The sequence below is a fragment of the Suncus etruscus genome, chromosome 17 (assembly GCF_024139225.1).
Source record: "Suncus etruscus isolate mSunEtr1 chromosome 17, mSunEtr1.pri.cur, whole genome shotgun sequence".
NCBI lineage: Eukaryota > Metazoa > Chordata > Mammalia > Eulipotyphla > Soricidae > Suncus > Suncus etruscus.
The window spans coordinates 31,826,434-31,839,654 of NC_064864.1; the positions used below are offsets into that span (position 1 = coordinate 31,826,434).

General features: G+C 38.7%; 1 protein-coding gene across 1 annotated transcript in view; it reads right to left on the reverse strand.

Moving 5' to 3' along the window:
• VSTM4 (V-set and transmembrane domain containing 4) overlaps nucleotides 1-13,221 on the reverse strand; it is a 109,808-nt gene that overhangs the window by 59,951 nt on the left and 36,636 nt on the right. Inside the window, exon 4 of the mRNA XM_049790719.1 lies at nucleotides 4,046-4,153. Within this exon, the coding sequence (XP_049646676.1) occupies nucleotides 4,046-4,153 (108 nt within the window). The remainder of the gene's footprint in view (nucleotides 1-4,045; nucleotides 4,154-13,221) is intronic.

A 13,221-nucleotide genomic window follows, 5' to 3' on the forward strand; every position in this document is an offset into this window, starting at 1 on the left:
GAGGCCAATATAAGTTTCAGGTCAGAATGACAGAAATTCTTGAGACTAGAGAAATAGTACAGCAGGTAAGATACTTGCCTTTCACACAGCTGACCCGTGTTTTGTCCTTGGCATTGTCTATGAACCCTGAGCCACACAGGAGTGAGGTTTGAGTATAGAACTAGAAGTAAAACCACTGGCTACACTCTCCAAACAAAACAAAAACAAAAAAATAAGAATGACAAATGCTCTGTTTTTTAGTTCTGTGGCCATACCTGGCTGTCCTGAGGGCTTACCCTTAGTTCTGTGCTCAGGGATCACCACTCATAAGAATCCCTGAGGATTATATATATATATAAATGCCAGGGGTTGAACCAGGGTCAGGTGTGTACAAAGCAAGTACCTCACCCACTGCACTATGCCTCTAACCTATTTGAAAGCCTTTTACAGGTTTGTGTGGTCCATTTTCTTAGCAGCACCAAAAGTCTTTCTGCATTTCATTTACATTGTACCTATTATGTTCTGGATAATTTAAAGGCACAACAATAATAATAACCATATTATATAATGAATATGTGATATGATCCTGGCATAATTCCAAGCCTATTATATAGATCTGTAGTTTTTAGACTAGTGTTGGCATAACCCTGGGCACTCAGAAAGGTTTTAAAGAAATCAATATTTTATTTTTCACCTTCATCATAGTCTTTCAAAAGAATTTATTGTCCATCTATGCCTGAAGTCTGACTATATTGCTTTCCCACTCTCCCGTTCAGATCATCTTTTCTTACTCATAAACTTAAAGCCTATTTATGATCCATACTAAGATATGTCCTAGAGGTGAAAATAATTTGAAATATTGGTATATGTGTTGAGGAAGTACATCACTAATGACTGAACAACTAAGCCTTTCACAAAGGAAGAAATGTTATTATTTTGCTTTTAACAGGAATTGACTAATGACCTACTCCATTGTCAACTAGTAGGGTATTAAAAATAATATTCAATGGTATATAGTTCTATGACTTTGATATAGAGTTCAGAAGCTGTTTATAGTAATTGAGGGGTGTAAAAAAGAGCCTATAATTTTTCTCCACATTTTATATTGAATAATATCTCAGAGATAATATAAATTTGAAAATTAGAAAGAAAATATGATGCTAAATTTTATCAATAGACAAATTCATATAAGGTATATTAAGTAAAAAATCTATTTTAATAAAACTACAATTCGAATAATCCTTACTTTTTAAATAATCATTTTTCTAAATTTATAATATATTTATGTAGTTCTAATTAATTCTAAACAATTTTTCAAATCTTACTAATTGTACAATATTGATAACTCAATTCAGACGATGGGCTTTTTACCCCTAGAGACTTAAGGTTTAAGACAATTTTAAAATTCTTCATTTAAAATATTTATACATATTATTTGATAGAAAAGACAATAGAGTAATCAATATAATACTTTCAAAACACAATATCTAGTAAGGTAGAATAAAATGTAGTGGGGAAGGTGGATAAAGAAAAAAGTGTTCAAGGTAAGGGGGTCAGAGCAATAACACAGCAGAAGATTGTTTGCCTTCATGGGGCCAATCCAGGACCAAACCAGGTTCGATCCCAGGTATCCCATATGACCCCCCAAGCCTGCCATAAAAAAAATTCTGAGCTCAGAGCCAGAAGCAAAGGCCTTAAGAGAGCCAAAGTGCTGGAGGAATGACTACAGTAATCCAGGATTTGGACCCAGACGACCAGGACTGGTATGTTCCGAGAGTGACTAAAATCTTCAGGCCTAGAGAGGAAGCTGAGGCAACGTGGCACTGTCAAAGAGCAGAGAGGGATACTTAGGTCATGAACGAAGTGGAAACTTTTGGGGCTTGGTAAGCCACACAAGGATGCAATTAACTCCAGCTCAAGTGATGAGTGAGCACCTCAAGATAACAAGGCAGAAGGTTGAATGAGGATAGAACAGTAGGGAGACAGGTAAAAGGGGCTGGGACTCTTGTGTTCTTGGAATCTAGGATGAGTCAGTTTATCTTATGTCCCACCAAAGGATTTTTATCGGAGGGTCCAGCTACTCTGGGGTTCTTCTCATAGATGGAACCAAGTATGGGTATGGACAATGTCTGGTTCACATAACATGGCTCCATGTCTTGAGCCCCATAGTACAGAAAGAAGCAGGTGACTTGTAGCTTAACATGGAGAAGGACCCATCTTGCTAGAGCTCTGGATTACCAGTCTGCTGTGACCAAGCATCCAAGGAGCTGCAGATGCTTGGAACTGTCATTTGAGAAGGATCCCAGCAATAGTCACTATGCAAGATTAAAGGAAAATTCTTTGGTAAGGCTGTTACTCAGCTTTCCAGGTTCCCTTGAACAGAAACATGAGACACTGGGGCTGGGGCTTGAGCATTGCCCCTCCCTGTGTCAGGCCTTTCCCAAGCTCCTCAGCTGCATTTCCTTTCAAATGGCAGTTATACCAACTGTGATCTGGATTGTGCAAAAGTTTACATAAAAGTAAGTGGTCTGAATAGAATAGATAGATCCCAGGACAGCTGGGCAGGGACCCTATACATAGGTATACCTGAGACTGCCTGGGACCCACTCCAAAAGGAACTCAGCAACTGAGATATGGTTGATTGGGATATATAGGAGACTGGGGACAGTATAAGTCTATCTTCATAGTTTTAAAACAGAAGGAAACCTGTTGACCTACTCAACACGCTTTGTTTTTCCTGAATCTAGCTAAGGTGTAGTGGGCCTGCATTGTACAGTAGGCTTTTCTTTTAACCTGAGCCCAGGCAAGATGCATTTAGAGAAAATTGGGTTTAGAAACTACCTCCATGACTTCCAAATTCCAACAGCTGGAAGCAACAAGGCTGGAAAACAAATCTACTTGTCCAGCATTTGTTGAGCAGCTGTCATGAGGCAAATTCCAAGAAGAATCAATCAGATGCCTGGCTCCTGCCTAAGATACAATCCTCCTGGAGGAAGGCAAATGCATTTGCACATTTGCAAACACACACACACACACACACACACACACACACATACACACACACATACACACACACACACACACAGAGAAGACCATGTGCTGTGAATCCATACAAAGAGACAAATCCATGTTGTAAAGGACGGGGAAGAGAACCTTTCAGAACTGGCTCTGCCCCCTTACCCTGCTGTCTATGAAGTTAGTTTCCTAGATGATTTGGGTCACCTAAGTTCCCAGTTGATCCCTCTTGACCCTACTTAGGATTCTGATGGCTGACCTCTGTGGGCTGCATTATGGCTTCCAGTGTGTGGGCCCATAGAGAAACAACACTACCGTAGGGGAGAAAGGGAAGTAATTACATTTCTTCACCTTTCCTCCCACCTCCTGTTTTACATTGTCTCAGTCCCTCTGGCAAGTGACTTCTCCCACAATTTGAGGAACCTCTGTTTTCCTTGAGCTTTAGGAGGCCTAAAGTAAGAAAGAAAATAGCAGAAGGCAAAGGGGCTATAGTCAGAGACAGGGACACTGACAAGAAAGAAGTGGGGAGCAAATTAAACCCCATACTGGAAGAAGAGAATGGAGATTGGGATGGGAAGTGTTTTTTAAGCCCTACTTGCCTTCCAAGCACAGCCCCAGGGACTATCCTTCAATTAAAAAACAGTGATATCTAAAGAACTAAGTCCTACCTAATCATCCATCTAAGGAAGCATATGCTGTTTCATTTCACTAATATGGAGAATGAACTGCAGAGTAGCCAAGGACCTTCTCTGAAAGTTCAGACTGATTCACAGCCTCTTCTGGGAGAACCAGTGACATAAGATGCCAAGGAAGGAAGAAATTTGAGGAAAAGGGTATTTAAGGTTCTCAGTGGTGATTACCACAGCTTCCTGGGGAGAGGAATTTTCTCATTCACTTTGCTCACCAGTCACAGCAAACAACAGTAATAATGAAAGTTAGAGTTGGCGGTAAGTAGTTCCTGACTAGATGCTGACAAGGTGTTATTTTGCCTGATGTCTTCCTCTAGTCTGGTTCTGCTGCATCACAAACAGGACCATCACTGTCCCCTTACCTCTAGATTTCCTCTTGTTGAACACAGACTGCCAGACAATGGCCAGGGTGAAGAGCAAAACGCTGAGTATGCCCAGGCAGCACACAAACACAGCATAAACGTAGAGATCTGCAAGATAAGAGCAGAGGGTCAGAGAGAGGGAACATACCCAATAGCACATACTTCATACAGAACACAAAGGCCATGCAATAGCAAATGCTAGCAAGAATATGAATAGACAGGTTCACTCAAGCATGGTGATGTGATGGAGGTCTTAGAAAACAAACAATCTTGTTTGTTAATTTCTTAGAAAACACAACTATTATTTAAGTCATAATCAGACTTCATGATAGTGGACCCAGCAAAGTGATCAATTCTGTCACATAAAACTCAATGCATAGCTGGAAACAGTCTAGGTGAGCTGAGGTGGATGAATTAACTAAACAAACAAACAAACAAACAAACAAACAAAAAACAGGGTACATCCATACCAGGACTACTACTTAGCCAGAAAATGGGAATGGAACTACTGACCTATGCAATAATCTGGATGGAACGTCGGATATTTATGCTGAAAGGGGGATGAAAAGAAATCCCCAAATATTATATACTGAGTAGTATTATTGATGCAACATCTTTAAAATGACAAAAAATAGAAATAAAGATCAGATTAGATATGGTCCTAAGTAAAAATGGTTGTGAAAAGCTAGAAGGAAGTGGATTTGGCTCTAAGCCTTTGTGGAGGTGGAAATGCCCTGTGTCTTGAGTGTACCAATTCTGTGTCCTGGTTGAGATATTATGACATATTGTTGCAGCATGTTCCCTTTGGTAAAACTAAGATAGAGGGTTCAAACGGGCACAAGGCATCTGTTTTATTTCTTAGAAAAACTAATTTATGGGCCAGAACAGTGGTGCAAGCGGTAAGGTGTCTGCCTTGCCTGCTCTAGCCTAGGACGGATCTAGGTTCAAACCCTTGTATCCCATATGGTTCCCCAAGCCAGGAGTGATTTCTCAATGCATAATCAGGAGTAACCCCTGAACATCACTGGGTGTGGCAAAAAAAAACCAAAAAAAAAAAAGAAATACTAATTTATATTCCTTATACAACCCATGTTTATGGCTGCTACAAGAAAATCTCATAGAATGGGGAACTTGACTAACAAACATGTATTTTTCAGGTGTGGAAACCCATAAGGCCAATATCAAAATGCCATATTGCCATACCTAGTAAGCACTCTCCTTTCCATCTATTCTGTTGGCATCTTCACAGGTCAGGGAAAATAGAGCACAGACTCTGTGGGATACCATCTTATAGAATAATTATACCATTCATTGGCCTAATGTTTTAATAACATCAAAGCCGGGGTTAAGATATCAATATAGAAAGTGGGGGGAAAGGGGGTAAACACCATAATCCAGACCATAAAGCTATACTTATGTTTCTTAAATTCAAACGAACATCAATCTGACCTAATAAAATACAGAGGCTGCTCAAAAGGTGAATGGAAAGACTAAGCATTCTTTAACCTTCGAGACTTCAAAAAGTTGCAGATCTTTGACTTTAGCAAAGGTTTCTCTGTTTCTCTATTGATCTAAATATATTCAGTCAACAAGTATGTATCATCATCCATATTTAGTGTTCTCTTATGTATAAAACATGGCAAATATGTCATGACAAACGTGGGACAAATAGCTCCATGACATGGCACCCCTTCTTTAGCAAGAGTATAAAACTAATGTCAAAACCCCAGAGGCAGGTGGGAGAGAGTGGGTGGGAGGGAAGAGGACCATCAAGAAAAGTGAGAGGGAAGCTATTGACATTGGTGGCAGGAAATATCTACTGGTGAAGATTTTTATACATTGTATGACCGTAACTCAATCATGAACAACTCTATCTGGGGAAAAATAGTCCAAACAACCTTGCAACCATGGTGTTTAAATAAAAAAAATCAAGAGCACAGAAAATTTTTTCACTATATTCTCAGATCTGATGTACTGAAAATACAAGTGAAATGCAAATAGATACAGAGAAATAACTTCAACATGTGGAAATTAAACAGCTCACTGCTGAACAACCAGTGGATCAGAGATGAAATCAAAGAAATTAAAAGATTCCTGGAAACAAATAAGAATGAAGACACAAATGACTGGAATTTGTGGAACACAGCAAAAGCACTATTAAACAGAAAATTGATACCTTTCCAAGCATTTATCAGCAAGAAATAAAGGGCCTAAATAAATGACTTAATGTCATAGCTTAAAATATTAGAAAATGACCAATAAAATGAACCAAAATAGGCAGGCAGGGGAAATAATAAACATAGAGCATAAATTAATAAACAGAAACCCAAAAACCAATCCAAAAGATCAATGAAAGCAAGAGTTGTTTCTTTGAATAAATAAACAAGAGTGATAAACCATTAGCAAGGTTCACAAAGAGAAAGAAATGTAAGAAACTAAAGCAGAAATGAAAGGGAGAGATCACTACAGATACTACAGAAATCCAAAGGGTAATCCGAGAACTTGGAAAAAGTAGATTAAACACTCCTAAAATTCATTTGGAAAAATAAGTGTTCATGAATAGCTAAAGCAATCCTTAGGAGGTTTAAATTCACAGGTTTAAATTATAATATAAAGTGCTAATCTTTAAAACAGCATGGTTTGGAATAAAAACAGTTCCTCAGATCAATGGACTTGACTGAAGTATTCAGAGACAGAACCCCAGGTATACAATCATGTAATCTTTGATAAAGAGGTAAGAAATAAAAAATGAAGCAAATAAAGCCTCTTTAACAAGTGGTGTTTGGAAAACTGGTCGAGTCAACTGCATGAGAAAAATGAACTCAGATTTCTCTTTAACACCGTACACAAAAGTCAAATCAAATTGGAATTATGACCTTAATGTTAGACCCAAAACCATAGGGTACATAGAGAAATACTTAGGCAAAATACTGTGTGACATTGAGACTAAAGGAGGAAACACCAAGCAAGTGGAAGCAGAGATAAACAAATGGGACTACATTAAACTGAGAAGCTTCTCTCTTTATAGGAAACATTAACTAGGGTACATAGGTCAACCACAAAATGGGAGAAACTAGTCACACAACACACTTCAGATAAGGGGCTAATAACTAAGATATACAAGGCACTGACATAAACTTAACAAGAAAAAATAATCTAACCCCATCAAAAAATGGGGAGAATAAATGAGTGAAAGAAATATTCTTCTCGAAGAAGAAAATAAAGATGGCCAAAAGGCACAGGAAAAATTTTTTCACATCACGAATCATCCAAGGAGATGCAAATAAAAACAACAATGAGGTATCCAATTGTTCCAACACTATTTGTTGAAGATGCTGTCTTTATTTCACCTCATGTTCTCAGCTTCTTTGTCAAAAATTAATTGACCATGCATTTGGGATTTGTAATTGGATATTCTATCCTGATCCATTGATCTAAAAGTCTGTCTTGTTCCAATATCATGCAGTTTTGATCATTATAGCTTTGTTTTTTGTCATTAAAGCTCCAAGTTAGGTAAAGGCCACCCAGTTTCTTGTTTTCAGTATGGTATTGACTATCTGGGATCTTTTATGGTTCCTCACAAACTTTATAATTGTTCAAGTCCTTGGAGATGCTGTCTGAATTTGAATATGGATCTCATTGAATCTATATAGTTTAGATAAGATGGTCATTTTAATAACATGTTTAGTAACATTGGTTTTTTCCCCCTCCATGAGTGTGCAATGTTTTTCCATTTTCATAGTGATTCTTCAATTTTGTTAAGCATTTTGAGATTTTTATGGTATTATATTTGTACTTCTTTTGGTAAGTTGCTTCCTAGGTACTTGATTGTTTCCTTGGCATTCTTTTAACTGGGGTAGACTCTTTGATTCCTTTTTTTTTTGTTTGTTTTTTTCAGGCCACTTGTTTGATACTCAGGGGTTACTCCTGGCTAAGCACTCAGAAATTGCCGCTGGCTTGGGGGGACCATATGGGATGCCGGGGGATCTAACTGCGGTCCTTCCTTGGCTAGCTCTTGCAAGGCAGACACCTTACCTCTAGCACCACCTCGCTGGCCCCAAGACTCTTTGATTTCTATCTCTTGAGTCATCATTTGTATAAAGGACTGGAACTGATTTTTGTAAATTTACTTTGTATTCAGACACTTTAGTGTATTGGTTTATTGTTTCTAGATGCTCTTTTATGGACTTTTTAGGGTCTTCCATGTTTATCATCATTTTATCTGCAAATAGAGATATTTTGACTTCCTCTTTTCCAACTGGAACCTTTAATTTCCTTCTCTTGACTGATTTCTATTGCTAGAACTTCTAATACAATGCTGAATAAGAGTGAAAAAATGCACATCATTGAATTAAGCCTAACTTCAGTGGGCATAAATTAGTTTTTCACCATCAAGAATAATATTAGCCATGGTTTTTATAGACAGCCATTACGATCTTGAGAAATGTTCCTTCAACCCCTATTTTGTTGAAGGTTTAATCATGAATGGATGTTGAATCTTGCCAAATGCTTTATCTACATCAAATGATGTGATCATATGATTTTTATATTTTCTTTTACTAATGTGGTGTGTAATGTTGTATAGCATATTTTGAACCATTCTTGCATTCCTGGGATGAAGCGCACTTTTTCATGGTGCCTATTTTTTTTGATGTGCTGTTGGATATAGTTTGCTATGATTTTGTTGAGGATGCTCATCTACGTTCATCAGTGAGATTGGTCTGGATAAAAGATTCATCACTTAGCATTAAAGAAATATAAATCAAAATGACAGTGAAATATCATCTGACACCAGTGAGGATGGAGCATATCAAAAATCTTGGGAACAATTTGTGTTGGTGAGAATGTGGTGAAAAAGGAACTTTCAGCCACTGCTGGTAGGAATACTCTCTGGTCTAATCCCTAAGGAAAACAGTCTGGAGGGTTGTCATTAAACTTAAAATAAAACTGCCATATGACCCAGCAAACCAGCTTTTGGGTATCTATCCCTAGGACAGAAAAACATTCACCCAAAAGTATGTGCACACACTGTTATTATTCAACACACCCAGTAAAATAGCTAAGAGTTGGAATTAATTCTAGACATACAACAACAGAAGAGTGGATCATGAAGACATGGTACTATATACAATGGAATACTAGAGAGCTATAAGTAATTATGTAATCATGCAAATCATAGATGGAACAGGAAGATATATGTTAAATGAAGTCAAAAGAAAAAGGATAAATGTAGGATTATATCACTTGCCTGTGATATTTAAAGCAATTACATCAAGAAATGCAATGTTAAAGGGAGGTTATCTAGAATACCTTATGCTGGTTTAATTCCTATGGAAAACACTATGTGTCATCATAAAAAACTTTGAATTAATCTGCCATATAATCAGAAATTCTACTTTTGGATATCCATTCCCAAGACTTACAAACATTCATTTAAAAGAACATATGAATCAGGGGCGGAGTGGTAGCACCGCGGTAGGGCATTTGCCTTACATGCTGCTGACCCAGGATGGATGCAGGTTTGACCCCTGGCATCCCATATGGTCCCCCAAGCTAAGAGCAATTTCTGAGTGCAGAGCCAAGAGTAACCCCTGAGTGCCGCCAGGTGTGGCCCAAAAATACAAAAGCCAAAAAAGAACATATGAATCATTATTATAATAATATAAAGAGAAGTCTATTAAATTATAATATTTTATAATATTATATTTAATGTAATATAGTGTATGATATATAATTATAAAATAATATATTATGAGTATGTTATACTATTATAATGATATTATTAATTGTAATATGCAATTATAATAATATTAATATAATAAAACAGACCATTACTTATTGCTGCAATGAGTACAATAGCTAAGATAGGAATCAACAAGGTGCCCAATGACAGATTAATGGATTATAAAGATGTGGTACATATATAAAATGAAATACTGTCAAGCTGCAAGAAATGATAAAAATCATGCAATTTGCTGCACCTGGTTGGAACTGGAGAATATGTAGAATGAAATAAGCCAGAAGAAAGACAAACAGATGATCTCACTTATTTGTAGTACATAAAATAATTGTATTAGGAAGTGTAATGTAGTAAAGAGGGGAGATTCTAGATCAGGGGTCCTCAACCTTTTTAACAGTGAGCCAATTCATTGTCTCTCAGACAGTTGCAGGGCTTGGTACATGACTGTGATAGAGAAAATCATGAGGGCTCAGAGCCAGGAGAAAGGGGCCTCTATTTACAGGCATGGAAAGGGCAGGCAAAAAATCTCTAAAAGCCCTTCTGAATTGGTGACAGGAGATGGAAAACATATGGCTAGTCGTGGATTTGCACAACATTGAGCAAACTATTTCATGTGAGGATTACAAAGATATTTCTAGTATCAGAGTATAAGGAAACAGAGACTCTATGGCCCCTGGTCAGCCATAAGCAGGTACTATCATTTTAAGGGTGAAGAGGTCAGTTACCAGAAGCCTGCCCCTTGTAACTGCAGCAGGATGACAATTGGCTGGGGGTATTTAAAGCTCTGGGTTGAAGTGCTGGGGAGGGACTAGGAGATTCTGCCTCTGCTATCCCTCCCACATTGCTCCTGCAGGATGGTTGCTGCTGAATTTCTGAAGAAATTGTTTACCGGAATTCCTGCTCCTGCTGCCTTTTGCTGAAACTCTCCTACTGCTCTGGGCCTCATACTAACACCAGAGGATGAAAAACATGTGGCCAGGAATTAGACCAGGTGCACTGGCCTCTGCCTCATAGGAATTTCTGGGCCCCAATACAAGAATGAATAGTCTCATTCTTGGAATGGAAAAAACTGCTATGCAAAATTTTCTGTGCAGGGCCAGAGTGATAGTAAAGTGGATATGCTGCTTGCCTGGCACGTTGCTGACCTGAGTTTGATCCTCAGCACCACATATGGGTCCCCAAGCCCCATCTAAACACAAAGCCAGGAGTATTTCCTGAGCAGCGTTGGGTGTGACCCCAAAACCTAAATGAAATGAAATAAAATAAAAATAAATCATCTATGCAAACTGCAATGAAACCCCAAACCACAACTTGCTGCTTTATAAGACTTTTCTTCAGGACTCAGGAAACAACCAGGAATGAGGTCATGATGAGAATCTCCCACTAGTCTCCCCACAAGCATAATGAACACATCTGTGGTCCAGTCCATGTGCTGTCCCTTTTCTGAAGGAGGCAGGGGGCCATCAAAAAGCCCACATGTTGGTTCCAGAACAGTTTCCTCTGCGTGGCACAAAGCAGGTTCTCTACAGGCAACCAGGGTGACAGGATCATAAAACATCTGGTGAGTCAGTAAAGCTCAACTACATAGGCAAACCACAAGTGCTTGTCCTGTGGAGAGTGGCCACTGTTGGATAGAGGGCACTGACCACTGGTGAGTGTGTTTCCACAAGCATATGCTGTGCCTGCTCTATGCTTTGTACTTCAAGTTATAGAAACCTTGAAAATGGCCACCTTGTATTAGAAGAAAAAGCTCAGAAAGAAAAGCCTGTATTTCCCTGTCTATGGATGGCAATCAGCAATCCTCAGCTCTGGTTTAGTCTCTATTCGAAGTACTTCTTTGATTACAGGAAGCCAAGGACCCTGCAGAATTCATGCGAAATACTAAAACCACTAGCCCTGCTTTCCTCTGCCTAAGACTCCAGACCACCTTTTCACCAAGTAGGAAAGCAAAGTTGTGTCCTGCCAGACTGAGACAACATCTGTAGCTCAAGTCCCCTGAGGTTGTTCTCAGGATGCAATGGACTGATACTGCCTTAATGTTTGAATCTTCCTTTAAATTTATGCAAATACACCCCTCAATTATAAATGATGGCAGAAATAATTAAATACACAGACCTAGCTAGACCTGCTTGTCTGGAGATAGAATCCAAACCTTTGGGTCCAAATATGATTAAACATCTGCTTTAACCAAATCTAAAATGAACTTTTCATTATCCAAACTACCTGCCGTTTGCAATAGTTCTAAAAGCATCAGTCTGCATTTGCAGAGTTGTCTCTTCCAAGTGTACCGATATGAATCTGAATTGTTAGCCACTGTGTTAGCAGAAAATGTCCCCCAACTATCTCTAGCCCAGGCCTCCCCAAAGCAGACTATAATGATGCCATCCAAGTACCAGTTCCCATCATTCCAGAAAGACTGTCCAGGATCAACTGAGTGGCCCCAACAAAAGGCAGAAGGCACCTGTTGCTAAGCAACTCTGATGTTGGTTGAGAGATTAAGCACTACTTTGAAATCCCATGACCCCAACATTCCTCAACACAATAAAGGATTCCAACTCTCTCTAGGCTCCAGAATCAAAAAAGGCAATGTCATCCTTGAGATTGCTAGGCTAAATGCAAATACCTAAAAGATATGAGTTCTGTTACAAAACCTTGTTGCAAAATACTTCCAAGTATTCCCTGAAAATATCTGCATTTTTTTTTCAATCAATCCTGGAATACCATTTAACTTGTAAGAGATACTTAGGCAGTAACTAAAGGATTTTTAACTTCACCAAGAGACCTAACAATGTCATTTGTGTGAGGGCAGTAGGAACATGGTCGGGGGGGTGGGGGGGGAACAGAAGGTTGGTTATCCATTTTGTGAGCTCCACTGCAGTTTTCCCTTTCAGAAATAAAAGGGCAAAGTTCCAGGATCAGGCATCATGGAATTTCAATTGCATCTCTAACCTCACAACACTGCAACTAGGTTCAAAAGGCAAGATATCCAGATGCTGCTGCAAACACTGCTAAAGATAGGGAAAATTGCTCTGGAAAGAGCTCATCTGAGCCATTATAGCATGAGAATGCCAATTCTGCCTATCAGAAGGGGCTTGATTTTCATAGTTGAGGAGAGGAAACATGTTGAATTTTGGAGAGTTTATTTGTCGGGTTTTTTATGGGGGAGGGATACACCTGGCATTGATCAGGGGTTATTCCTGGCTCTGTGCTCAAGAATCATTCCTGGCAGGTTCAGGGGACCATAAGGGATGCCAGGGATTGAAACCATGTCAGTCACATGCCCTACCCACTGTGCTATTGCTCTGGCCCGATGTTGAATTTTGTGTCAAGTGTTATGTGGAGAGTAATCCTATGATTCCACAGCTAAGTGCAATAATTATTTTTAAAGAACTGTTTATAAAATTATCATATTATATAAAATATTTTGCAAGACTTT